This window comes from Neolamprologus multifasciatus, chromosome 8 (assembly GCF_963576455.1).
Source record: "Neolamprologus multifasciatus chromosome 8, fNeoMul1.2, whole genome shotgun sequence".
Classification (NCBI taxonomy): Eukaryota; Metazoa; Chordata; class Actinopteri; order Cichliformes; family Cichlidae; genus Neolamprologus; species Neolamprologus multifasciatus.
The window spans coordinates 19,837,265-19,861,260 of NC_140446.1; the positions used below are offsets into that span (position 1 = coordinate 19,837,265).

The 23,996-nt window shown below is 42.2% G+C and overlaps 2 protein-coding genes across 5 annotated transcripts; one reads left to right on the top strand and one right to left on the bottom strand.

Annotated features, from left to right (window-relative positions):
* Positions 1-880: 880 nt before the first annotated feature.
* bhlha15 (basic helix-loop-helix family, member a15) lies at positions 881-8,579 on the top strand. Of its 4 annotated transcripts, none has more exons than XM_085170442.1 (4): positions 881-1,372; positions 1,523-1,616; positions 2,187-2,378; positions 7,255-7,370. In XM_085170442.1, exons 1-3 carry the CDS (start codon positions 989-991, stop codon positions 2,369-2,371), a joined length of 663 nt encoding a protein of 220 aa, XP_085026568.1. In that variant the 5' UTR covers positions 881-988; the 3' UTR covers positions 2,372-2,378; positions 7,255-7,370. The 4 variants fall into 4 exon arrangements, with proteins under 4 accessions (XP_085026568.1, XP_085026569.1, XP_085026572.1 ...); XM_085170443.1 differs by lacking the exon at positions 7,255-7,370 and adding an exon at positions 2,543-6,652; XM_085170446.1 differs by lacking the exons at positions 881-1,372; positions 1,523-1,616 and having other exon boundaries at positions 2,265-2,378; positions 7,255-8,579.
* On the bottom strand, positions 8,191-23,959 carry tecpr1a (tectonin beta-propeller repeat containing 1a). Its single transcript, XM_085170437.1, has 24 exons — positions 23,783-23,959; positions 20,787-21,026; positions 20,090-20,272; positions 19,881-20,003; positions 19,672-19,791; positions 19,216-19,390; positions 19,035-19,135; positions 18,434-18,535; positions 18,159-18,307; positions 17,475-18,070; positions 17,184-17,329; positions 16,943-17,098; positions 16,623-16,772; positions 16,326-16,483; positions 15,997-16,227; positions 13,800-13,896; positions 13,518-13,597; positions 13,342-13,398; positions 12,895-13,069; positions 12,140-12,275; positions 11,907-11,999; positions 11,655-11,761; positions 11,326-11,445; positions 8,191-10,119 (listed from the first exon to the last, which is right to left on the bottom strand). Exons 2-24 carry the CDS (start codon positions 21,009-21,011, stop codon positions 9,976-9,978), a joined length of 3,624 nt encoding a protein of 1,207 aa, XP_085026563.1. The 5' UTR covers positions 21,012-21,026; positions 23,783-23,959; the 3' UTR covers positions 8,191-9,975.
* Positions 23,960-23,996: the final 37 nt, after the last annotated feature.

The following is a 23,996-nucleotide window of genomic DNA, read 5'->3' on the forward strand; positions in this document are numbered from 1 at the left end:
TGCAAGGGTGAAACTTCTGTATTTAAATTAATGCACCGCCCCAAGTAGGTGCTATGTAGGAGTGTAAAGTCTTCATCATAGGATAAAGATAAATCACTTTATGATGATTTGCAGTGGCCCCTCCCTCTAATACTCCAAGTAGAACTCAAACATGGCCTCAGAACACAACAAAGTGCTTTAACTCCCTCGCTTAGGGAGTCACAAGTTCAAGATTCTTTCTTTCATTAGTCACATGTCTGCATTTTTAATAGTGTATGCTAAATGTACAAAATATAATAAATTGTTCCACTCCCAACTACCATTTCACTATATGCTTTTTAAGATTCTCAAGGTAAATACATAAATTCTTAGGTAAATAAACCTGTAAATATTGGAGTAAGCGGAACAAACATTGGTACTCTGTAGCTGGTAAAATCAGTTTGGCTACAAGACTTTACAAAATGAGCAAACAGTAAAATTATATTCTATATAGATTGGGTTTTTTAATTATAACTATAACATAGTGATAGTGGCCTACATAATGAATTTTATTTTATTATAACTTGTATTATCTCTGTATTTGCCAATCTGTGAATATGCTGAGAGCACAAACATCACCATGACAACAGCAAGGCAAGAAACACATCACATCACACAGTGCGTTAATTAGTTTGAGGTGAAGCTGTTTGAGTCATTGTGAATCATTCATACAGGGATGAAGAGCTTCATTCGTGGATGTCCTCAGGTCAGATGATACAGGATGACGAGGAGGGACTACCAGTCACCTGCTTCTGCTTTCAAAGATGCTGCTCAACCTGTAAACCGTGGAGGAGCCCTGACTCCAGATCAAGCTTGGTAACAGCATCATCATCCTTCTCCCTCTGTCGCCAGCGCAGACGGATCAAGCAACTAGCGTTTGCTTTGCTTGATCTTTTTGGTACAGATTCCCCACTTGGACAAGACTTAGTTTAAATGTGTGGGACACAGTTTTAACACAAAGAATTTAAATATGGCCGCCTGCCAAGATAACCACAATAAGTTTATCAATTTCAGCGATGACTGTATGCCACCACAACTTTTTAGTGACATTTACTCCTTGCAGAATTGCAATACTTTTCTTGGGAATAGTGATTGTCTTATCAGTGACAACAACAATACGACAGCTATGAAAAGCTCCACTGCCCAATGCCCCTTCTGTCCGAACACTAACTCTGAGAATGACCAGAGGGAAAATGTTGACGGAGACAATTTAAATACTGCCAACCAAAGAAGACTTCCAACATCCTCTCAAAACTACAATCATCCAGGAGAATCATGCGGACAGGACAGGAAAGTGAAAATAAGGAAGAGTGTGTCATTTGATGATGATGTCATTGTCTACCTGTTTGATCAGGTACTGATTTCCTGTTCTACTTTAACCTTTATTTTAATGCATTTTGAGGCTTTTTATCTTTTTGTAGCTAATAATGTGTTTATTAAATGTTTTTAACAGGACTGTTTCAACCATATTACTGAATACTGAATACTTCCTGTTTATTCTTAGGAGAGTCCAACTCTGGAGATGCACTTTGAGTCTTACACGTCTCTGATGAGCAGCTATTCCGCCAACCTGCCAGACGTCACATTAGAAGATAATGGTAATGTCTTCAAGAATTACACAAGTGATTTTGTAGATTGTATGCCATTATTTAGAAAAAGAGCAAAACACACACTGCACCAGTGAAACATATTACACTTTTACTTAACACATTCATTCATGCTGTAATTTATATTTAGTAGTATCATCATGTAAAGCTGAGGCAGAGAGAGCAGTAGCAAAACCTCACTATTGCAGGTATCCATAGCAACAAAATTGGGGTCGGCATGAAAAGGAGCTGGGCTCGAGGTGGGTTGCAAAGTGGCTTGCAGATGAAACTGTAGAAAGGCTGGCGTTACTGTGGTTTTTTTTTTACATTACTTTTTCCTTTTTATTTACAGAGAGACGGAACAATGAGCTCATAAAATATGATGGTGATGTTATCACCATCGGCAACAGCAGTATAATTCTAAATAATATTTGGCAGTGTTATTAACAGTTTTATCTTTTTATCTGTATCAAACAAAAGGCTAATGACAATGTAACAAGACCGAGGGTTGGACCGTGCACTGCAGGATATCACACAGTTGTCATTGTGGCTAATTATACATGTGGTTGGTTTTGCGTGCAGCCTTCGAATGGGAGGATGACTTTTCGGCTTTGGAGAAGAGCTGCCATTTTCAGTATGACGGGCACTCTCATTCCTACAGCCTACTGCAGACACATAACCGGACCGCCCAGTCCAGACCAGAGAATGGCCGTCTACCCCAAACCTGCCTTTTCCTCACCTATGTCACTGAGTCCGACCTGGAGTGAGATAAGGGTGAGTGACACGCAAATGCACACACATACTGAGCTGCATGTGGTGATTTTGATGAAATGTGGTAAAGTAAAGACAGCCTTTCTATCAGAATGTCTGCCTTCAGCCTAAGGCCATCTCACTGTCGCCATGGCCTAATGTGACATCCACACTTGTTTTTCTTTCAGAGAGCCAGCCTTGGCCTAATGGAAAAACTGACTAATCGTCCAGATCTCTCCTCTTCACCCTAACTCATCTCCTACCCGCCCTCCCCCCTTTATGATGAGTCAGGGATTTTAATAGCTTTTTTTTCACTCCGTCTTTGCTCCAAATAGATTCAGCGCACTTGCCATTCATGACATCACAGCCGAGCAGGACTCTCTGACAGCGCATTCAGTTTTCACAGTTGTTGGTATGACGAGATTACTGCCCATGATGTCAAATAACGGCAAATAAGAGTTGCATAAGAGTGCTGGTGCCTTTCCAGCTGCAAACTGCGTTGGAAGCTACTCTTTATGCCAGGTTGCGTCCTTGGACTCGATGTAGGAAACAGAAACACGGCCGCTCAAACTTACGTGCGTTTAACAAACTCCTGTGTGCTTCTGCAGTCGCACTTTATCTTTAAATTGCTATAATTTTCAGTCTAATGTTGGTGTTGAAGAAAATATGTTGTTTATACGGTTTGTTTTGCTCAAACAGAGCATGCTTGGGGGGGGGCCCTGTTTGCTTGCCTCATTACTGAAGTGTGTTGAGCTCAGAACATATCAGCAGCTGTGGTAAAATAAACACTGTAAGCCTTAGGGCCAATGGAGGCAGAAACTGTGCACACTAAAGCGCAAAGATAATATTTCCACAGAGGCAACTTCAGCAAGGTTTGGTTGATTAGATACAATGTACCTGAGGAGGGAAGGAAACCTGGCAGGACCTGTCTTACTGTTCACAAACACACACACACACACACACACACACATCTCTTTAGAAGACATCAAAATAAATCCCATTCATTTATTAGAGACTTATAGTAACCTTAAGCCAAGCGTCTTCCTAAATATCCTCTAATGATTGACATTATGTGGACTTTTGGGGCTTTTATCCTTATATGGGAGGCGAGTCCCCACTGTGTGACTGTGTAAACAGGTTTATGTTCCCACAACACGAGTAATAGAAGTACACACACACACACACACACACACACACACACACAAGCTGCTCAAGGACATTAAACGCTGGAAGTGTTTGCTTCTAAAAGCTGGGAGCTTCACACCTGTAACGTTGCTGTGTCTGTGACATCCCAACACTGTGCTAATGTTGTTAATGCTCAGACTAAGAGGTTTGGAGAAAAAGTTAGAGAGGTGAGGCTGAGATGGTTTGGGCATGTGCAGAGGAAAGATTGGACCAAAGATGTTGAAGATGAAGCTCCCAGGCAGGAGGAAAGGAGGAAGACCTCAGAGAAGATTCATGGATGGAGCAAAGGAAGACAAGTAGTGGGTTGAAGTGACAAAGATGGATGATAGAAATAGAGTGAGATAGAGGCTGATAATCCACTGTGACCCCTAAAGGGAGTAACTAAAATAATAAGAAATCCATTAGCCATTAACTTGTTGAATAGAAAAAATGTAGTGGCCAACTGCCATGAAGCAGTGTGGTTTCTGTGTATAAACATGAAGTTTTGTATGTTTTGTAGAGATTTGTTTTGTCACAAACAGCAACACCATTGTTTAGTTCTTGTGAGTGTGTAGGCCATATAGTAAGAATAAGCACACAAAGCTGAATGTGGGCCGCCGCATAACTGGTTCATAGTGTCCAGATCTGAAAAGTGAGGCCAATGTGGATGTGTCTTAACCTCCTAAGACCCGAACTCTTCCACGGCACGCATTTTTTATTTCTCTTTGATATTTGGGCTGATTGGGGCCCGATGAATGTAAAAACAAAGAATTACCAGATTTTTTTTTTTTTTACCTTATTTTTGTTTTTAAGAAATATAAGGGCCAAGATATCAGGCCCTTGTAGAGCAAAATTGAGTATTTTGGTCTAAATAACCCAAAATGTGATGTCCACATATGTGGCCGCCAGTCAGGAGCAACTCCTGTGGTTTCTAAAAGACAGATACTGTTGAATACTGTACTGATACTGTAGAAGTCTATGAGAAAACAGCCCTCGGGCACTCCTGATCTTTGAACTCGGTAAACACCTTTCTAATCAGATTATGTTCTCCATCACTAGCTTCAGACCCTCCCAAATCAAACGTGGTGTTAATTCTGGAAATTATGGGTGCCTTTAGAGTCGAAGGGGACGATAAAGCAGGGTCAGTCTTATGACTGACAAATTGCTATCCCACGAGCCTGCACTGTGTCTCAGATTCACAGTCAGAGTCACTTCTCATTCGCCACATTGAATTTCAAAACACCAAAACTCAAATGTCAAAAGCAGGTAGCTTGAAGCGACAAGCCCATTGCCCCATTACTTTAAGCCCTTCCCCAACATTGTTTTAAATTTGTATGTATTCCTACCTACCCAAATGAGGAATCATCACCTGATATATAAACATCCAGTATCTATGCACTGCGATAGCATAACTGCAATCATTTAACCTTGTGAGTCTCTCTGCCTGTGTATATGTGTCACTGAAGCAAAATGTGGAATTGAAGACCATCAGGGTTTGTCCCTAATCTTCCAGATGTTTGCAGACACTGCAAATGCAGTCACTGATGAACAGTCAGTATATCTCACCGCAGTGACTCCTCCCTGTCTTTGTAGTCTTGCTACCACAACATAAGGTAATCCTAACTGCCAACAGCTGCATTAGGCTGCCAAGTTAAACAGTTGGATTACTGCAGATCACGTTTCCATGTGAAGAAGGAGCATGTTAATAATTGCAGTTGTTCTGCTTTTCTTTTATGGCTTGTTTTTTGTAATGTGTGTGTTTTTTTTAGTTTTCTAGTGGCCTGAGGCTGTCCATCAGAAGTAATGTGATGCAAAAAGCTCAAAAGGTTTGTCTGTTGAAAAGCAAATATTGGAGCAAAGTTTAAATGAGGCCTACATTCAGCTGTAGCCTGGAGGACTGTATTCAAATGAAGCAGCAGAAGGTGATAAGTCACAATGGAAAATATGTTAACTGTTCAGACGAACTAACTTTACTACAGTTGTCTTAAAGGTAAGAGCACGTCTGCAGCTTAACAGAAAAAGAAGAAGGTTTACTTACGTTCACCTGAATGAATAAAAAAGCATTTCAGAGTTGGAAATGCTGTTGCTGAGTGTGTTATCGGCATATCAGTATGGAAAAAAGAGCAGTTTTTGTAAGGGTTTTTAAAATATTAGACCATACCATTCAATTCCACCACTGCAATCTCATTATATTGCCTTAATTGTTTTTTTTTTTAATGAAATACAGTAAAGTAAAACTCCTCAGTTACATTAGTTAGCCAGTAAATCCTTAACATTTTGCTTGTCAACTGTAAAACGACTACACTTTCTAGAAATGGGAAGCAGGAAACGCATAAATATCACATCAAAATATTAATAATTCACCAGGTAAACTGGCCAAACTAACACTGAAAAGGTTTCAATTAAATATTTTTTTCATCACTGAACTACGGCACACAAATTTTCACTGTTCTCAGAATCTATGCAAATATCAGCTGTCAGCTGGAACTTGTGAATGGTAAGTACGCATATTCAACCAATTATTTAGTTAATATTTTATAAAAGTACTCCACGTATTTCACTTTCTGAACTGAATAGTCGTGTTCGGACTGCTATTTGTGCTTTTTCTCAAATGAACAGCACAGATATTAAAGCACACAAGCCTGCAGGATACTTAGATCTGTCTCCCTAACCATGTTTATATAAGATGATCCCTGGATTTGAATGCTGCTTACACCAACTACTAAGTATCGTTGGAAAACATTAGTGGGAGCCAAAGTTGATCTGAATCCCCCAAAAATCAAAATCAAAAACATTCTAGTATAAATGTAAGTTCAGTATAATTCTTGCACATCTGTGGCTTTCTGCAGCAACAACAGCAGGTTGTTGGGAGGTTTAGGGTTGAGGGCGGAGCTAGCGGGGGAAAAGGCTGTCTCTCTGATTGGCTGAACAGCGCGACGTGTACATCTGTTAGCAACAGGTAGCCGTTCACGTGTGACAGTTATCTGTGAGCCTCGCGCTGATGTGCTGCTCTCGCGCTCCTTCATTCCCACTGCTCCTTTAATTGACTTTATGTCGCTGATCATGTCCGGCTGCATGCTGACGCTTTTTCTGTAAAAAGAAACAGGAGGGAGAATATTAGTTTAACTTCCCAGGTAAGGCTTTTAGTTCCCTTCCATTTGTGTTGTGAGTGAATTTGACTTGTGTCTGCTCATCTTCATATCGGTCACAGCACTGCCGTTGGTTTGATTAAGCTGAGGTTAGGGAAATAATGACGATGATGGAGAAATACCCGGTTTTTTTTTTTATTGTGTGTACTTATCTATGTAAAACAGCTTTATCTGACAGCGTGTGATAGTATAGTTTAAACTGTCACTGTTTGTAAATTCACATTTAAAATATATAATAGTAATAGAACCTCTTCTTAAATAAGTTTAGGAGCTGATGGTTTAGTCTTAATATGTGAAGCCAAACTATGCAGTGAGTTAAAGTGAAGTTAAAGAGCTTTGCTGTTGCTGTGAGCTGCCAGGTCTGTTTTTGTGAGTGTAACCTTGACATGGGCATTATCTCTGAACTGTGGGGTAAGAGGTGTGGAGTAACAGACCAACATCATGGAGTTTTCACACTGCAAGAGTCTGATTAGATACAACAGGATGCCAAGTTGTTTGAACTGGAGCTGACTGAAGGAAAACTATGAAGCGGGCCACTTTATACCCTTTTTTTTTCTTGTCCTTAACACTCCTATCTTGTCTTCCAGGTTTGTTGAAGCTGAGATCTGTTCTGTCAGAGATAAGAGGAGTTGCAAGATGAAATCCAAAGGGAAGGCTGTGAAGCCATCCAGAAGGACCTGGTCCGACCCGGAGCCGGAATTCGAGCCAGACACAGAGCCGGGCTCCAGCGAGCAGGAAGGCTCAGAGGCCTCGGTCCGGATCCGTGGCTCCTGGAGGGGCTCTCTGAGGAGCGGCGATGGCAAGAGGCAGGTAGGAGGCCGGCGACGCAAGCACGGCTCCAGCACCAAAGAGCGCAGCATCCGTCGACTGGAAAGCAACGAAAGGGAACGCCAGCGCATGCACAAACTCAACAACGCCTTCCAAGCGCTGCGCGAGTCCATCCCGCATGTGAAAACCGAGAAGAAGCTGTCCAAGATCGAAACGCTGACCCTGGCTAAGAATTACATCAAAGCTTTGACCACCATCATCCTGGATATGTCAGGGGGCTGCCTGCCTGCTGACGGGGTCCCTTCAGAGGCCAGCGCTGCCAAGCTCCTCCAGTGCTACCAGCAGCACCTGGAGGAAGAGGGGGAGGAAGGTCTCACCCAATACCTCACCAGCATGCATAGCTTCAGCCAGCAAAGCTAACAGTAAGATTAAAGCAAGGGGAGCCACCAGGAGGAGGGATGGACAAATCAAGCATTACCCACTTCCTACAGTCACGCTCTTAGAGACATTCAGCTGTGTTTTCTGTAGGAAGTGGGCTCTCCCCCTCCCCCCCAGATCATAGACCTCTAATAAATGCTAGCAAGAGGTGGGCTGTGCAGAAGTCCATGCAAAATATGGAAGGATTTTATACAGCAGACATGAAGAATGCAGACTGGAAAGTGAAACCAAATGGACCATAGTTGTGTAATGTATGTGCCCAGGAAAGAAGGGCTGCTTTTTTTCCACCCTTATGTTTTTTTTCTTCTTCTTCTTGCGTGTTGTGGTTTAAACTGGGGAAGGGGATTATCTTGCCATCTTCTTGTATCAACTCTTGAGAAACCTGCTCAGTGTAACCTCGAGCCATAACTGTTGCATCCATGAAAGAAAGACAACCAAGCAGAAGGCTTAAATATTGAGGTGTTGTTGCAAGAAAGCGCTCACAATGATAATCCACCCTTGATCTGAACGCGTAGCTCATTTCTCTTCTTCTGCACACAGAAGAGTTCTTAAAGGCACAGATGCTATTTAACGTGTATGTTACTTGCTTATCCCCTCTCCCTGCTGTGTTTCCATGTGTGTTTAAGCTGCAAACTTTGTGTGAAGCATCATAACGGGGAAAAAAACATTTGAGAAGTTGTTATTAATAAATACATTTATTTATTATTGACACAGACTGTTTCTTTTTTTGACCATACACAAATGGACCACACACAATGTTCAGTATTCACAGATAATAGAGATCTCACTTGCAACATTTACAAATAGTTCAGCAGATTTAGACAGCGAAGGTGCATTTAAGCAGCTATCGACAAACTGATGCCCGTGCATGATGTTTAGTAGTCCGTGTAATATTACAACTGCCACGATACTGAGTAGATACTAGTATTTTGCAATCTTGCAACAAAAGATAATGTTTTTTCCCCCCCTTACTGCTCAGTCATTCTACAACCATTATATCAAAGGAAGTAAACAACATGCAGCACTCCTGAGAAAGAGGAAGGTTCAGTTTGAGCATTTCAGCTATAAGACTACAGTAATTTTCCTCTTTTTTACAATATTCACCAGTGTACATGCTTCATGATAATGATAAGATTTTTTTTAGGTAATAACATCAGAAGTCTTTGCACAAGGCATGTGTAAGTTTAAACCAGTGTAGGTGTTCTAACAGCTGCTACATCCTGGCACCAAACAGCAGTCCATGGGTAAACCTCTACGATCTGTCTAGAAACAATACTTGACTGATTAGAAGTGACTAATGCTAATTACACAGCGTGTTTTGGAGCGTATTTTTACAATTCTCTCAGCCAGTGTCATTCAGCTAACAGTGGGTTCAGTTTACCTCACAAGCTGACTTTTTACATGCAATAATCACCCCAATTCTTGTCTTCAGAATCCAAAAGATGACACATAGATGCACATAAAAGTATTCAGTAGTGCCGATGCTGTGCCAGATCAGCAGACAAAAGGAGCAGACAAGTAAACAAAGATAAAACTTGCGTCAGATTAACTGGCCCTGTTGACTTGTTGCTCCCAGGATAAAATGCAAAATAACACTCATTCTGAAGCTGGTGGTCCAGCAACTATTCAACTACAATTCAAGCACATTTTAAAAAATATACATCTTTCATAAAACCCCCCCTTACCATCTTAACCTTAACTTGTGGTAATCTATACACAGAAACCACACATATCATGAACATCACATCCTGATTAATAAATAAGGACAAAAATTAATTAAGACCACTAAGTTCAATGGCAAAAGACTAACCGCATTTACAGAAACATACACAAAAATGCCCTGACCATCACATGAATGCCTAGTACAAATGAAAAACAACACAGGGACAGATCAGATAAGCATGTTTGTCATCAGAGATGGCTCTGATTGTCTGAGATCCATTGCTCGGTTTCACCGGCTCACAAGGTGTGAAAACTCTAAGGATTTAAGGATCACCTTGCTATTCCAGTGTTAAAATAAGCTGTGCTTTAAAAAAATACTACAAAGGTAATCTGAGTTTTGTTTCTTTTTATACAGTTTGTGTGCACAAATTTGTGTTTGTCTAACATCCTGAAGTACTGCTGTCGACCTCCGTGTTCCTGACTTCCAGCAGGCTCCGAGGGGATGAGGTGTCTGTTAGAGAGGGAAGACGGATGTGGGGCGGTTCTACAGAGTTCCCTCTCACTGTGATATGGTCCCATCCACCCTAAAAACAGTGACACAGGGGTGATAATTATTATTACTGAGGATAAGCTTGTTTACCATCTGGCTATAAGCACTAAACAAAGCCTTGAAAACTGGGAGCCACACCTTTCTGTTGTTGTTCTACTGCAGTTTGCACATGAAGACTGAAGTGTTCCAGCAACTGATATTTACTCTACTGTTGTTGTTTTTTTTAAACGGCAATAAGCTTGATATACTTTGTGTTGGTAATTGTAGTTTTCAACACCTCCCATCCAACTCTTATTAAAAAAATCCCCCATAAAAAACTGCATATATAAAATGTGACCCCTCTTTTTTAATGAAAAAAATAAACAAGCTAAAAGAAAATAATATTACAATTAGCATGTTGAACACACCCCAGATTATGTAGAGTGTTTACTTTACTTGAACAAGCTGCACAGGATGCTTGATGATGCTTTTTAGCATTAAAAAACAAGGAGAAAAACTTCAGCAGATAATAAAAAAATCTAAGTCTGTGGAAAAATGTGATGAATAAATATATCTGCTGGAGACTGCCGTGCTCAAAATATCAACAACTACCAATAATCTGCTGCATTACTGTGATAACAATATGCATTAATTTTGTTGCATTTTGGGAAGGACAGGATCAGTAAAAAAAATGGTGACAATTCACTCATGACACATATACAGTAGGGGAAATTATTGGACCTCATGTTGAATAAGTTTGCTCACTCATGAAGAAACAAGTCGTTTCTAATTTGTTATGGTAGTTTAACTTGACTGGAAAGAGATATATATCAACCAAAAATCCAGAAAAAACATATTACGTTAAAAGTTATAAATTGATTTGCAAATCACTGACTGAACTAAGATTACAGATTACAATCAGTCCAGTCAATCGCAAATACTCCTGATCACCTGGATGGAAACTGAATTGCTTTCACATTGGAGCTGTTTTTCTGCAAAGGGTACATGACGACTTCAGCACACTGAGGAGCTGTACTGGAAATGTTGGATGAGAATCTCCTTCCCTCAGCCAAATTGCTGTAGATGGGTTGTCCAGCATGACAATGACTCAAAACATACTGATTTATAAATAAATCAAGATCATGTGTTTTTTGGTTGATATTCTTTCTCTCCACTAAAATCAAACTAGCATAGAAGTTAGAAACTGTTCAGAAACTGTTATTTTCCACCACTGTACAGTCACACTGTTCAGTTTCTTTACCCCAATGCCATAGTCCCAGGACTGTCCTTTGGGCTGCATGGGTTGGACTGCGAGTCGATGGCATACCGTCCCGCAGCTTAGACTGTGGCTGCCCTGCACCTTGTCTGCTATGATCCATACCTGCAGCCCCAAAACAAAATCAACAAAATCACCCACAAATAAACATGCGCTGTGGTACGCGTTCACTGAACTGAATCACTTTTACATTACAAGCGCCAAAAATTAGAAAGACAAGAAGTCTGAACCTCCATGCCTATAAATATGTGAGGTAAAATCAGTTTTCAGCTTTTAAGGATGAAATGGATGAAGGTGGTGCCATAATGTCCTACCTGGTCCAGAGGGCCTACAGAGACTTTGCGGACATTGTTAGATACGTGTTCCCAGGAGGAGCCCTGAGGGTAGCTGGGGGTCACACCCTGTCGGTACCACAGATTACCTTGATAGAAAAACACCCACATCAGACATCTTGTAAAAAATACATACCAGGAACTATAAACAGAGCGCACTACGTCATTCATCTATAAAAGTAACTTATAAACCTAAGCTGTAAGTAAAAATCTGTGCTGCGTTTTGCGATTTACCGTTCTCATCTACAGTGTAGACCGATGTTCTTCCCACAGATACCTGCTTCAGCTTCTGTTTGGCTGGAGACGGGATGTGGTACCAACAATCTCCTGCAGAGGGAGACACCCGCACACATAAAACACAGGTAAAATGCATCTGCTTGAGTAAATTTTATTTCAATATGCAGACGTGACAAATGTAATTAAAATTTTCAGCCTTCACTTTCAGTTTTCATTTTTTCCCCACTGACCTGCCGGGTTCTGTGGTGACACAGATCCCCTGTAGAAGGCAGATCCGTCCCTGGCAACAGCCCACACCTGGCTGGCAGCCCCAATGGAGATGGACTTGAAAGGCTGGTCTGTTCCCACGTGGAGCCATGAAGATCCCTGAGAGAGCAGACAGAGAAAGCACTACCTCTCAAAAACCTGCTTCTCCATATTCAGATGTTCATAAACAGAAATAAAAGAAACTTTGGAGGCTTTTGGTCCGTTGATAAACATCATTTCTTTTTTTTTCCTTCTTTTTTTTTTGTCTTTAGAAGCACTAATAAATTTAGCATAAAATAATACAATAATTATCTTTCTCCAAATGAGAAATTAAGTCAAATATAGCTTCCCTAACTCTGGCAAATCTGCATGCTGCAAGCCGCTTTTCAACCCACAACCAGCTCCTATTCATGGAACGTCTGACTTAGTCAGTCATCATTATCATCATATCATATTTCTTGTCATTAATGCCTGCCCTGCTGATAGAAATTACAATCTTCTTTTGACTGAAGTGGTTGTATTTGAAATATATCCCTTAAACTCTCCACACTAGAAGCCCACATTAGAACTAAAAGAACCTCCACAGTAAAAATAAGTGACAACGTGCTAATGCACCTCTCTGTACTTTGTGTGCATTTGTTATGCAAGCGGAAAAAATGACAATAAGCTTTAATGGTGGCTCTCCAAAGATGTTAAACCAGTTCATTTGGTGTCCGCTTGCATATTATTAATGACTCACAGCAGGCGTCAGGGCGGTGACTCCCAGTCGGCAAAGCACATCGCCCTTGTTACTGATCGCCCACACAGGAACCATGTCCACGGTGCTCTGAGCTGCACATGGCAGGATGGTCACATCACTTAGTGCGATGGGGGGAACTTCTTGCCAAGGTCCTGTAGTGGTCAGTTTACACTTCCTGCGCATTAAGGCCAAATAAACAGGTGTCCTTGACAACAAATCTCTTCAGTTAAATACCCTCCTGCACATTATTTCAGATATTCTCCATAATTTAAAATTCTACAGTAGCAAACTTTATATGATTAACACCATAATATATTTTGCTGATTATGGCCCATTTGTCCCAGTCTGATTAAAAAACAAACACAGGGATGGCAACTTTCAGAGTGCTGTGTACCTGCTGAATAAATAGTGCACAGACCAATAAGCCAGTGATGCTTTTTATAGTACCTTGCCCATCGCCTACGACGAACAAAGTCCTTCATCGTTTTATAGCCATGATATGACCTGCACAGACACATGGGGAAGCGAAAGAATGAATTAAAGGAAAGATAAATAAATCAAGATCATAGTTTGAACCAAGTTAAGCAGCAGGTGGGGTTTCAGGAACAGCATATGAAACCTACGCTGGAAAATCAGCTGCATACTGCCAGCCTTCTCTGTCCGTCCCGCCAGACACGCTGTAGTCGATAGCCCATTCTGACACCTGAAAACAGCAAACAGGGGAAGTGAAACACTCAACGCACCTGCGGGTCTGGCCACACCCCTTATCTGTGATATATTTAAGAAAAGATAGTAGTATTTTTCAAACTAATGGTTAGAAGGCAAGAATAGCAGGTACTGTGATTATCACAGAGAAGGTTACAGATCAACACGGGGAATCTCCCACTGTGGGTGTGTTTGCCTACCCATGTCCACTGAGGGGAGGGAGGTTTTGTATTTGCTTTGGTGCACTCGTGTAGTCCTGAAGCATCACTCCACATGTAGCGGTCTGTTGGTAAGCCTCTAAAAGAAAGAATAGCAACGTTCAATGACAGAAAACACACACAAATCAAAACAACATGTGATTCAGCTGAAATGACTGTTAAAATATGTTGTCTATTTGTCACATCAGAGTGCAATGGCAAAGTTTTAAATGTTTCTACAATTGCTCGGTTTATGTAAAAATAATAATAATAATAATAATCATAATAATAATAATAAAATAAAGAAATCTCAAATGGACTTGATGAGATGTTGGTTTTTGGTGTAGCTAGGCAACCTTTCAGTACACTGTTCATCAGCTGGTCTTTGTGGAAACTAGGATCCTGTTTCTTTTCTGGGCTCCGTCTCCCCCCAAAATACAAAAATAAAATAAGAATCACACATATATTAATGTAAAAAAAAAAAAAATCCACTGTTGTAACAGTTAAAGTGGAAGAAAATGGGATCAGAAATTCTCGATTAACTTATTTTTAGTGAAACACCTGCACCTGCTGGTGTTGGCAGGGAGAGGCTTATATATAAAAAAATGACACAAAAAAATGATTTCCCCTTTTTTTAATCTCTACCTACTGCAGCTTTAACAAATGTATGAGATCTATTACATTTATTACATGTGAAAATTTCCCCTCTTTACAGTTATATTTGTCTGAGTGCAGACGAGATACCAGGAGATGGGCTGTTACAGGAGGAGTGCTGGATAGGGCCCTAAAAGAGCATCAACACAGGAGCAGGACTGGTATGAGCACAGGTCCCACTAAAGGATGAAACCGTCACAGAGTCTGTTTTGGACAGTTTTGCTCAGAAACATGAACATGCCTATTAGAAGTATTTTTGTAGGGCTCCTTTTTCTCCTAGCACAAAGGAGCAAATACCGGTCCTGCTGCTGGGTTGACGCTCTCTCTCTCTCAAAACATTCTTGCAATTTTACTTATGAGTGTACTATGTTAGACAAGCTGTACTACCGGTGCAATGTAAATGCCAAAAAGCAAAACTAGAGTAAATTCAGTCAGGAGAGATCACATAAAACAAATATGTAGAACTGCCTTCATACATTTGTGCAATCACTAAAATTACAAACATCTTGTTTCGAGTGATGCTAAAGAATTATTTCATGCATTTATTTCCTCTAGGTTGGACTATCGTAATTCATTATTATCATGTTTCTCTGAAATCTTGGTGAAAAGCCTTCAGCTGAATGCTGCAGCGAGAGCACTGACAGGAAGCAGTTAGAATATATTTCTCTCGTACTGGCTTCTCTTCACTGGCTCCCTGTTAAAATCCTTTTCTAAAATTCCGATCTTAAAGACTTCACAGTATCTCAGTATCCTAACAGACCACATCACTCTGAGACTGCTGGCTTACTTGAGTTTTCAAGTAAGCTTTCAGGCCCCTCTTCTGTGCAACCAGGTCCCAGTTTGGATTTGGGAGACAGACACCCTCTCTATTTTCAAGATCAGGCTTAAAACGTTCCTTCTTGGTAAAGCTTATAGTTAAGCCTGAACCACAACTTAGTTGCAATAGGCTGTAGTGGGTGAGTATTTATTCTTCACTTACCTCTTTGTGTTTATATTCGATTGCATTTAACCATTAGTAATCATTAAATTATTTTGTCCCGTCTCCCTCCGCTCACCCCCCAAACAGTCATGGGAACGGCCGCCTCTCCCTGAACTTGATTCTGCTGGAGGTTTCTTCCTGTTAAAAGGGAGTTTTTCCTTCCCATTGTCACAAGTGATTACTTATAGGGGGTTGTGGGATTGTTGGGGTTATGTCTGTATTACTGTAGTGGTTTTACCATATAAAATAAACCACCTTGAGGTGACTGTTGATGTGAATTTGTGCTACATAAATAAAAGTGAATTGAATTGTTGCTTCTCCAGTGCACCTGCTCCTGTACTTGCACCAGCTTAGATTAAATTAATTCTTATGCTTCCTAAAAGGACAGATTGGCATCCCTGGAGTTTAACTGACTTTGTGTTACACAGTGGACATATTGTACAGCTAGATATTAGACTGGATATTTCTGTGTCCTTGACATAGCAGAATTAACTCTACAAAACAAATTATCGCATATATTCTGACAACACTTTCCAAAGCGACAGAAGCTCCACTCTTGCACAGTACCTGTTGGTGTAGCCAGTAACAGGGTTCCACCGCTGATTCTCATAAATGTAAACGCTCTTAACGTCCGTCTGGGTGTAAATATTATCTGTGCTGCTTGCCAATCCCTGGAAGAACCCTCCTCCGTAACCCCCGGTGTAGATCCAGGCTGTGTGGTCAAAGCCGATCCCCCACACTATCCCAACACTGTTACACTCCACTATATGCAGATGGCCTCCAACCTGCCGCCAGAACCTGCAGAGAGGAAAGAAATATAGCTAAGTGGTTAGAATAGAAAGTCATATATCAGAAGGTTAAAGCCATCAGTCTAGTGACGTGCAGCTCATTCTTACATCTGGTCGCAGGGTGTCGGGTAAGGCACGGCCTCTAGGCCAGGTGAGGGCTCACTGACAAAGATGTCCCCTTTACAGGTAATGGACCAGATGGCCTGTTTGGAGGGAGGACCGTGGATCCCCCTTGAGTCACAGCATGACACACTCAACAATGCCAGCTGAAGAGCAGGACAGAGCAGACGGAGGGAGGCAAAGATGGAGAAAAAAAATGACATTTTTAGATGATATACATGAAGAAATGCTGCATAGTATTACATTATTACTTTCCACTGTGCTATTTTTTCTTTCCATACCCACCCAATCATGCATTTCCAGCTCTGTGCCAGCCGCCAATCGAATAGGCCACCTCTGTTTGGTCCGCTCAGGAGTATAGATGGCAAAAGTGTGTTTGGAGTCATTTAGCACAGGAACCAGGATGGTAACTTCATTAATAAAGGCATGCAGGTACTGAAAGAAGTGTTAGCGAAGAGAAGTTGAAATATACAGTAAGCCTTCAGTAAGCCAGTCTGCTTTGGTGTTATGTCGCAGCCAGCGGTAAATGATAATCAAAGAAAAGTTAACACATGAAACTTAAGGAAGACTCTTTTTTACTACACAAACGCACACTTCCGTCTAACCTTCTTTTCCTCATAATAGTTGTAATAGATGAACAGGATGCCGTCCTTGTTGCCCTCCGGTCCTGAGAACTGCTCCAAGGCAAAATGAACATCTATCCACTTATGTGGCTTCCAGTCTCTCCACCACTGCATGCTTCCCTTCTTCACCCACACAGACTGCAACAGGATTGGATCAAGTGAACGACTCAAATGACATGCTAATGAAAGAAACGGGTGGTAAAGTGCATGGTTGACAAGGTACCTGTTCTATGGCTTGTTCATAATGTTTGAAATTATCAATCTCTCTCCTGGTCCGCTCGCTGAGTTGCTCAAAGATTTGTTTTCGCCAAGCTGCCGTCTGGGCTGGACTGACTGACAAACTCATGGACTGGACCGACTGGACTAAGGCTGGATGAATAAAAGGACAAAAATAATGACATCAATGCAGCTTCATTGAAACTGAGCATAAGCACTGACTTTACATCCTTTTATACAAGTTACATGTTACTTAAAGTTACATAAAAAAAACGGTGAGTTAGCTCACTGAACTCACATGCAGTGTTCACAGAGTTAAACCAGCTGAGCTGGGAGTGACTGTCCACAGAGCAGCCTCCTCCACTGACCCAGGCCCACAGAGGGTGCTCGTCTCCACCATAAGGATCCTCCATGGCAAGGGTGTACGTGGCTACTGAGGACAAGCTGCAGGTGTCAGCTGAGTCCAGCACTGCTCCAGTTCGAGCCTGCTGGCTCTGTGCCTCCTCCAGATCCACATTACTCCACTGAGTATCAAGAGGGCTGCCAGACTGGCTAGGAGAGAGAGCAACACCTGTGCAGGGGGCTTTGGCATCTCCTTCGTGTGACATGGTGTCCTCCTCTAGGACAGTGGGAGTGGCTTTTCCAACATCTCTCGAGGTCCTCCCCGATTCTCGATCGGAGACGAGTTCAGAGATGAAGCTGTCGCTGGTGACCTTGGGGATACGGGGTTTGGGAGTGTCAGTGGGCGGGTCAGATGGGGCGTCCACAAAGGTATCCGGGGAGGGGGAGGTGACCAGGCAACTGGGCCCATCTGCAGATCCTTTCTCTAGGTCTGATTCTGCATCACTTGCTACTGACGGAGCACGCACCTCACCACAGAAAAAACATCCAGCACTGAGAAACACAGACAGTGAGAGAATTAACTTTATTATTACATTTTTAAAAAGCTAACTAGAGTGTGTGTCCTCTGAGGCGCATCCACCTCTGCAGGCTGTTTGCGCTGGCGCTGGAGTGGGATCGGTCTCTGTCTCGGGGAACGGTAATAGCCTTCCAAGTTTTCCCACTCAGCTCACTTGAGGTCACGCCTTGTCTGAAGTACACAGCTCGGTCCTCAGAGCTGATAGCCCAAACCTATGAACACCAGCAACTTTCAGAAAACCTCAGCATGACTGCATCACTTGCAAACATGCAGTAATAAAGCCATGTAGCAGTCCTTGTAAGATTCCCAGAAGTTACACTGAGGACACACTGAATCACCTGGTCGTTCTGTCCTACGTTGATCATGATCATTTCTCCAACCATGCTGATCCAGCCGGAGCCACACGGGTTATGAGAATTCACGCCACGCCTGAACCACACCTGGTAAAGCAGGAGTGTAGAGTGAGAGGTATTCTGAAGACATCACAGGTTTAATCCCTGCAGTTTTAACAACAAGCTGTTACAAGCCTGTTTAACTATGTTCAGACATTTTTCATGTCGTGTTAGTCACAGTGCTGAAATTAGGAGTGAATTGTGAAGTGCCAACACAGATTATTAAAGTAAAAGATTGGCAGAGCAGCTCCTAATATTTGTTTCTGTTCTTTTACTTCACATTTGTTGGTCTTTATGCTCCATTTACTGAGCTGAGGAAAGAACTAAATCTTCATTATAAATAAATAAGTGAAACATTTGAAAGCTTTAGCTTGGTCACACTGCCATCTTTGCACATTCAGCTAGTGCAAACTGACAAACAGAATTAGTCACTGACACAGGAGAATGCTAAATCTTATTTGCCAACAGGCAAAGATATTTAATCTATTGGAAGTACTTCCACTGATTAAAAGCAGATTTTTTTTACGTGATTGCAGCACTTTCTTACTTTATTGTCCTTCGTCACAACCCAGACCACGTTGTTTCCCACGGCTACGTGTGTAGCTCCCACATCGGAGCTGGGAGACTCCACTATTGCCCAAGAGGCACCTGGATTGCAGGAAATATTCATTCTCAAACATTTACTCAGAAACACCACGTCACCCACCCATCAGTGAGCCTATCTGTACCTTTAGGGCAGTCTCTGCTTATCCCCTCCCTGACAATGAGCTGCCCCTCCCAGAGCACAGCCCAGACCAGGTCTGCTGGGCCACAGCTGATCTGGACCACCTCTCCAGGTAGAAGCACCTCCTCCCATGAAGCGCCCTCAGGATTATGGTGATAGATTCCCTCTCTAAACCACACCTGAACAGAGACAAAGACAGATTCCGAAAATTAAGAGCTGGTATCAAACAATTTTGGTGTGACACGAATGTATGTGTGAGACAGGATCATTTTAAAGTAGTTAGCATGCTGCTAACGTCTAACTCTGCTTTTAATAGCAAATGATTTGAAGCATACACAGTTAATAAACACAAATTACTTCAACAGTCAAGAAATTCTCAATCTGAGCATATAGCAGCATAATAACATTGCCACTGATACCTAAAACAAGGCAGGTGCTGTCCTGTATATATAATCTATACCTTGCCCTGCAGGGATACAGCCCACAGACACAGACGGCCCCTGGGTTCCTCACTAATCTCCCAACCTCCACAGTTGATGTCGCTGAAGGGATCTGGTAGAGTTGTGTGCTGTGAGGGGATCTGCCATGCACACAAGGAAAACAAGAACTTAAAACGCGCATTCACACATCAGCACTCATTACATGCATATGTTATGCAGTAACACCCACCTTAGCCCAGGTGTCCATTGCTTTGTACTTCCTGTAGCGGAGCCATCGCCTGCGACGGACACAGGAGTTCCACTTCTTGTCTTTAGTATAGGTGGCAGGGAAATCGATGGCATAAGTCCATCCCTGGAAACACAAACATCTGAACAGGTCACACCAGAGAAAGGAAAAAAGGGCAGTAATTGAAGCAGACGCACATTTTTTAAACTCACCCCTTTCTCTGTGGGCTCTCCCTCAAAGTTTTCATCCACATACCAGTCACCCTCCCACTCCCAGCTGCTGGAGGGCAGCTGGAAGCTGTCCAGAGGTTGGTGCTGCAGACCTGTGACGTCGCTCCACTGCCAGCGGTCGCTTGGCAGCAAACGTTCAGAGAAACCGTCTACGGGATTCCAACGCTGACAAAAAGAGAAAGTGAACTGCGTTAAAGCCGGTGGTGTTGCCTTTTATTTCATATTAAGGGAAAACAAGAGCACTTTTAGTGAGATATCTCACGAAGATGTAGCCACAAGAATGAAAATGACTGAGTGTCGACCTAATGGGGATAGTCTGACAAAGCAGTGTTAAAAAAGGTCTTGTGATCTTGCACTGTGAGAATTTTTTCCCATTAAAAACTCGTTTAGCATGCTTCTAAGGGTCACTTGTTAAAGCACGTAGCCTAATGGCTTGTGGATTTAGCAACAGAGAAGTGGGACTCTGCCTTATGAGGATGCTGAACATATAATGGGGAACTTTAACTTTCAATTTTACTTGTGCAATAACAATAAAAAGAAAAGGTATAACAAACTTGCTTAAAGACAGACAAATAATGTGGGTTCCTTATTACATATTTCTTGGCTTTTACAAGAACTTATTTTAATGTAAATACAGTCATTAAAGAATGCCAGCCCCCGACTAGTCACAGAGACCCACTTGATTTTCATAGGTCTCCTCTTGGTAGCGGATGGACAGGTCGGAAGCGTGAACGTTCAGGTAGATGTTGTTGTCGCAGGCGATGCCCCAGCAGCACTGCTGTGCCGCCGTGACCCGCTTGAACTCCATCTGAGCATCGCGGCACTGATCCCACTGCTGCCCCGCCGTGGATAGGCCATAGACCCGCCCGTAGACGTCCACAGCCCACAGCAGTGAGACGGGCATGGCTGCACCTGGAACCTGACGAAGAAAATGGGTTAATGCTGATAATGTGGCTTTGAAATTAGGTTGTACAATTTCCCAGAATGAATGGCTATAACACTGGGACGTGTACCACAACATTTGGCATCAGCTGCTGTGTAAAGAAGCTGAAGTGTGTGTTTAAAAACACTGGGCCTCATAAAAATGTTTTGGACATGGCAAAAACAAGTGAAATTGGCTCAGAGATAGGGTTGGACACTTTAAGCAGATCAGTAAAAACTCAATTTGAATCCTTCACAGTTGGTCCATGCGTGGACTTGCACGTGCAGCCAGCAGTCTAGAACTCCCACTTCCTGGCCGTCTCCTCTAGCTCTCTTGGGGGACACCATGGTGTTCCGATGCCAGCATGGGATTTGTCCCTCCCTTTTAGACATGTGTGAAACATCATCCTAGTCAAAACACCTTAAATCCCCTTGTAAATGAGTGAGTTCCTGACACTTTCTCTAAAGCTGAGCCCAGAGACACTTTGGAGGAAACGCGTTTCAGCTGCTTCTATCTGCAATCTCATTTTTTCACTCACTCGAAACCATACGTGACTATAAATAAAAGCAGGAACATCGATCAGCCAGTAAAACTGACAGTTTTGCTTTCACAGTAAACTGTCTCTTTATCACAACAGATGGATACAGTGATTCTACAATACTGCAGACACTATACCAGTCCATCTGTCTTCCCCACCAATCTCCCCTCACTGTATCGCAGTGCATTATGATTTTATCACAAGTGATTCTTTTCTTACTCAACACTATATCTTATATGAAAAAGTGGGATGGTGTTCCCTAGCAAATCGCAGTGAGCAGCATTGTATGATGTTTGTTTACAAGGCTCTGATCCCAAGATTCCCTTGATTGAATTTAAACCAGTACTTATAATGTCAGTTCATGGGACATTTTAACATTAGCTGTACCTCCTGATCAGTCTGAACTTAGAAAACCTGGATTGAAATACTTCACTGCTGATAAATAATGGAAAGAGCTACAAAGAAATTTAAAAATGCAGCTGTACTATCTGCAACTTCCTTTGCATATCTTTTTCTTAATATGTGATCATGTCTTTTATTATTTATCTGTCTCAATTTTTGAATGTTTTCTGTACTCAGCCTCTCGCATTATCCTGCTGTTTCCATGAAAGCATGTACGTGGTCTATAACAATGCTTAGATATGCGGCATGTGTCAAAGTAACATCCACATGGACCCAATGTTGCCCAGCATAACATTTCTCAAAGCATCACACTGCCTTAGCCGGCTTGCCTTCTTCCCATAGTCCATCGTCGTATCAGGTGTTCCCCACCAAAGCACCCACATGCACCTGGCCGTCCACGTGATATCAAATAAACATGATTCATCAGATTAGGCACATCTTCTTTTGTGGCTCACATGCTCACTGGTGGTGCTTTCAGGCGTAGACAGGGGTCAGCATGGGCACCCTGACTGGTCTGCAGCTATGAAGCCCCATATGCAACAAGCTGTGATGGACTCGATTTTGCTTGTTTGTTTGTTTGTTTGTTTGTTTTCCAGAACCAAACCAGCATTAAATTATTCTACAAGCAGCAACATAAGTTCTTCAGCTGGATCAAACCACACAGGCCAGACTTTGTACCCCAAGTGTATTTGTGATCCTTTCCTGGTTCACAATTTTTCCTTCCTTGGACAACGTTTAATAGATAGTGAGCACTGCAGACCAGAAACACCCCACAAGAGCTGCAGTTTATGAGATGCTCTGACCCAGTCATCTAGCCATCACAATTTGACCCTTACGAAACTGACTCAAATTGTTTGCTTCCCCATTTTTATTGCTTCTAACATGTCAACTATGAGGACAAAATGTTCACTTGCTCCCTAGCATACCCACCCACTAACAGGTGCCATAATGAAGAGATAATCAGAGTTATTCACTTCACCTGTCAGTGGTCAGAATGTTATGCTTGATTAGTATAAATATATTTTTCATGACCACTGCATATCAAGCAAAGCATACCACACAATTTAAAATGAGCAGGAGCCTAAAGACAACCCACCAACAGTACAGAAGGAAAAAGCAGGCCACAATTATACACAAATATGAACAAAGTGTGTGTGAGAAATAGGGAGATAAGGGCCAAATGGCCTCCTTAGAGAACAGTTGTTTACCCATCTGTAAACTAGTTGTTTGGATCATGCGCTGTAGTGGCGATGACCTTTGCACTGCGTTGCTCGATGTCTTCTCAGCGCAATTTGCTGACCCACATTTAACACACTATACGTGTGGCATTTGTAATAACCAAGCCTGTGTGTGAAATCTACACAGATCACAGAGTGGGCTCTGGGCTAGCTAAGTGGCAGTCAACTGTTTCACAGCATCTCGTAACAAGTAGGGACGCTGCTGCTGCTACAAGGCGTATCCTGTCACTCACAGCTGTACATGCAGCACACACCAGGTTGATGGTAACAATAAAATACATAAAGATATCACACACACACGTTTGAAGCGACTGCGCTTGTTCACCCGTGGGGCTTACTACCAAGTAATAAAGTACGTAGCTGCCTATTAGCAACGGTGTAAGATTAGCCTGAAATATTGGAATATTTACTGTAGAGGCGACTGACAGGAGAGGGACATGTGAAATGAAATGCCCCCAAACGAACGTGTGCAGTAAAGCCAGCTCTATGATTTAACGATGCTCAGCTTGTTTTGGTACAGGCTTACGGGCTTAGTCCGATAGAAATAGCAAACTGAAAGAGTTCAAGCAGCCAACCTTGAGCCTCCTCTCATAAAGCGGCTGTCGGCGGTGGTGAGAAGTCACAGCTGTTCATTCATGCAGTGGAGATGGATCGTAAGCTGTCCGAATCATTCTGTGTGCCGTAGCTGCTCACTCACAGCAGAAATGATTCAGTTTGAAACAGGAAGTGCTGTTATTTCTGTTCCCACCGGCAGTTTCCGTGGCAGCAGGCGCTCGCAGAGGTGCTGTT

What these genes read in the sequence shown, in the direction of transcription:
- bhlha15 (XM_085170442.1), top strand. Translation starts at nt 989, where the DNA reads ATGGCCGCCTGCCAAGATAACCACAATAAGTTTATCAATTTCAGCGAT. An exon ending in TTGTCTACCTGTTTGATCAG is followed by an intron (nt 1,373 to 1,522) that starts GTACTGATTTCC and finishes GTTTATTCTTAG; the next exon opens with GAGAGTCCAACTCTGGAGAT. An exon ending in CGTCACATTAGAAGATAATG is followed by an intron (nt 1,617 to 2,186) that starts GTAATGTCTTCA and finishes TTTTGCGTGCAG; the next exon opens with CCTTCGAATGGGAGGATGAC.
- tecpr1a (XM_085170437.1), bottom strand. Translation starts at nt 21,011, where the DNA reads ATGCCCGTCTCACTGCTGTGGGCTGTGGACGTCTACGGGCGGGTCTAT. An exon ending in CAATGGACACCTGGGCTAAG is followed by an intron (nt 19,792 to 19,880) that starts GTGGGTGTTACT and finishes TGTGCATGGCAG; the next exon opens with ATCCCCTCACAGCACACAAC. An exon ending in ATGAACAAGCCATAGAACAG is followed by an intron (nt 17,099 to 17,183) that starts GTACCTTGTCAA and finishes ATCCTGTTGCAG; the next exon opens with TCTGTGTGGGTGAAGAAGGG.